The following is a 2,995-nucleotide window of genomic DNA, read 5'->3' as shown; positions in this document are numbered from 1 at the left end:
ATATGCTAAAATGGTGTAAGACATCAAGCTCTTTTTTTGTTTGTTTTATAGTTCTGTCTGCGCTAAATGACGAATATAGCTGATATTATCCTCATGCAAAACGTTGCAATTGTATATTTAAACCCCAAATTCAACACACCACCTCCTATTTCCTTTCCTCCTTCGTCAAATCATTTGGAAACCGAGCCTCTGCCTCCAAATCCCATTTCCCCTGTAACAATACTTTACTGCATACTCATTACGTGTGTGCCGTGCATTCCCTCCACGCTAACACCAATCATGCTGATTATTGGGGCTAACTATGTTGCTGACTCAATCAGCTGTCTAAATATCACACCGCTGCCAGTTGCATGTGATAGAGCCCCGATCAGGTTTCAACCATCTGGACCAGAAACTTGAGCGAAACCTGAATTGAGATACTGAACTAATAACAAAACCTGAGAGCTCATTTCCATGCAAGGTTTAGCTCAAATATGAAGCATCTCAACTTTGTTGTGCCTAATACTCGGTTATGATGGTTTCCTCAAGGAAGGCCGCAGGGTGGGCTAATGAGATGAGCCACCTCCTTGGTATTTTGGGTGTCTGGTTTCTGCGGAACCTGCTCATTTTTTGTGGTCAAGCTGGAGACTTTTAGTCCTATAGAGTGTCGGTTGGTGCACTTTGGTTGAGGCCATGGGTTATATCTGCAGAGACGAACGCTGTCAAGGGAGTGGTCGTCCTTTTAAAAAGTTACTAGGTTTTCACCGTGGAACAATAAAAGGTGCTCCAAGTCTTGTTTTGTTGAGGCAGTGTTGTAAAAAAGGAGGAGCGAGGTGCTGAAGGCCTCTCGCTGGCAGACACTTCTTTCCTAAAAGAAGCTTTAAAAAAACATTGCGGATGTGTCGGTGGATTTGACTTCATTCTTGTGTGTGCCGCTGCGATATTATTTTACCAAAGGAAAATAAAAGAATCACAACTTTCACTGAGGGAAAACAACTAACACGCAATTTTCCACCATGAGGGGAAGAAAAAAACCATCACATTTCTTCCCATCCGTTCTTACTTTCTTAAAAAGAAGACATCATTTTTGACAGGGTCCCTTTTGCACAGAGCTCAGTTCATCTGGGCAACCCTAAATGACGTGTCCTGTCTGGCTGCGTGTATTTTTCTCATATTATTCCTCCTTTTTTGTGGAGAGATGAAAGTTTCAGCGGGGACCTAATTGCTGTGGTGTAGTGGCTGTGTCATAAAAGCCTGCCGCTCGTTTTAACTTCAGGCCTGCTGCTCCGAACGAGCAGGCTGTGTTATTCTTTTATTTCTCTCTACACAATGTCTGTGTTTACCAGAGAGAGAGAGAGAGAGAGAGAGAGAGAGAGAGAGAGAGCGGATAAATACGACTTAAGGCCCGCTTCAATCAGCCCCACTCTGTTTGGAGCACTCGGTTTGAAATTACAGGGAGGGAGTGAAAGGCAAGGTCAAGGGGGAGCCGGACACAGGCTGCGGGTCGAGCAGTGATCTGTTTCATTTCATAAAATTCATGTGGGAGTTCTTGCAGTTTATATACGTGTTTGTCTTTGCCTGTAACATGGAGCAAGAGCCACACAAATACAACTTTTGTAGAGCAGTTTCAGTTTACCCCTCGTCTTCTTGTCAGCCTCTCAAGGGAGCCATTTCGTTCAGAAAAAACACACACTTAATTAGAAGGAAGATCCTCTTTCTGATAGAAAAACAGATCTTAGGTGAAGAGATAGTTGTTTCTCTGACGTGGCTTCAGGCTTCGCACCATTTGTGAGTCTGGCACCGGGCTGCAGGACTATTTACAGTTTGGCTTGACGCAGGCCTGCTGGATTAACACACACTACGGAACAGGACCACAGATGAATTAGCATGCAATTGCTGCCTTCGAGTGCAATGTGCAACTGAGTCGCGTCCAGCAGAGAAACCACAAGCTACTCACAATAGGAACGTTTAGGAGGGCAAAGTAACCATGCATACTTTACTTCGGAAAGTTTGTGGAAATAACAAAACTAAAAGCATTGCTCTGGGGTGAGAAGAGGAGATGACACATGCTGGGGATTTTTGTTTACTTTTTTTTCATATGCATTTACCACATTTTTGGGAAAGAAATGCATAATATGTTGCAAGTACCAGCCTTGCAATTGGTGGTCACACATTTATTTTCAATGGTAACACATCAATAGATTTTTCCCAGCATTCTATTGATGCGACTATTGACACATTTAAAGTTATATAGGCATAGCTTTTTCTTTGCCTGCAATTTCCCCATTTACAAAATGATTGTACGAAATGTATTATTTTACTGCCGTTCTGACATATGCAGCGAAAATGTAAATCAGAAGACACAAAGCTGAAAAAAGAAATGAGGAGCAGCCTGTGAGTTCTAAAGTTAAAGAGAAACTAGGATATATGTCATGGATCCTGCAAAGCTGCTTTGTTCCATTTGCTTGGTTGTAGCAGCAGATTGCTTCAAGACAAATTAAACCCATGCTGGTAGTATAAGGGCCAGCCTATTGTAACAGCACAGCTGCCACAAAGTCAGACACACATGTGTGTAGACGCCCGTGAGTCCTTCCAGCCACTTAAAGTGTTCATAAACAATGACTGAACAATAAAGTGTGATTGACAGCTTCCATTGTTTCTCTTACCTTGCCTCTTTTCTTCCCCTGCTGACTTGCACCTGCCACATAACATTGGCTTTAATTTTTTTTTTTTTTTTCTTTGCATATAAATCTGAGTGGAAACAGAAACCTGTGTGGTGTTTGGTTTCAGAGTCCCAGGACGGGAATTACAAGTCTGACGTGAACAGCAAACCCAGGAAGGATAGGACGGCGTTCACCAAGGAGCAGATCCGAGAGCTGGAGGCCGAGTTTGCCCACCACAACTACCTAACCAGACTAAGGCGCTACGAGATCGCCGTCAACCTCGACCTCACTGAAAGACAAGTATGTTCCTACCCACCGCAGCTTGTTTCCCCCTGGGTTCAGATAATATGCCC

General features: G+C 43.4%; 1 protein-coding gene across 1 annotated transcript in view; it reads left to right on the top strand.

Moving 5' to 3' along the window:
* meox2a (mesenchyme homeobox 2a) overlaps positions 1-2,995 on the top strand; it is a 10,087-nt gene that overhangs the window by 2,744 nt on the left and 4,348 nt on the right. Inside the window, exon 2 of the mRNA XM_032518950.1 lies at positions 2,770-2,942. Within this exon, the coding sequence (XP_032374841.1) occupies positions 2,770-2,942 (173 nt within the window). The remainder of the gene's footprint in view (positions 1-2,769; positions 2,943-2,995) is intronic.

Source organism: Etheostoma spectabile, chromosome 6, assembly GCF_008692095.1.
Source record: "Etheostoma spectabile isolate EspeVRDwgs_2016 chromosome 6, UIUC_Espe_1.0, whole genome shotgun sequence".
NCBI classification, from domain to species: domain Eukaryota; kingdom Metazoa; phylum Chordata; class Actinopteri; order Perciformes; family Percidae; genus Etheostoma; species Etheostoma spectabile.
This window is presented reverse-complemented; position numbering and strand designations above follow the sequence as displayed.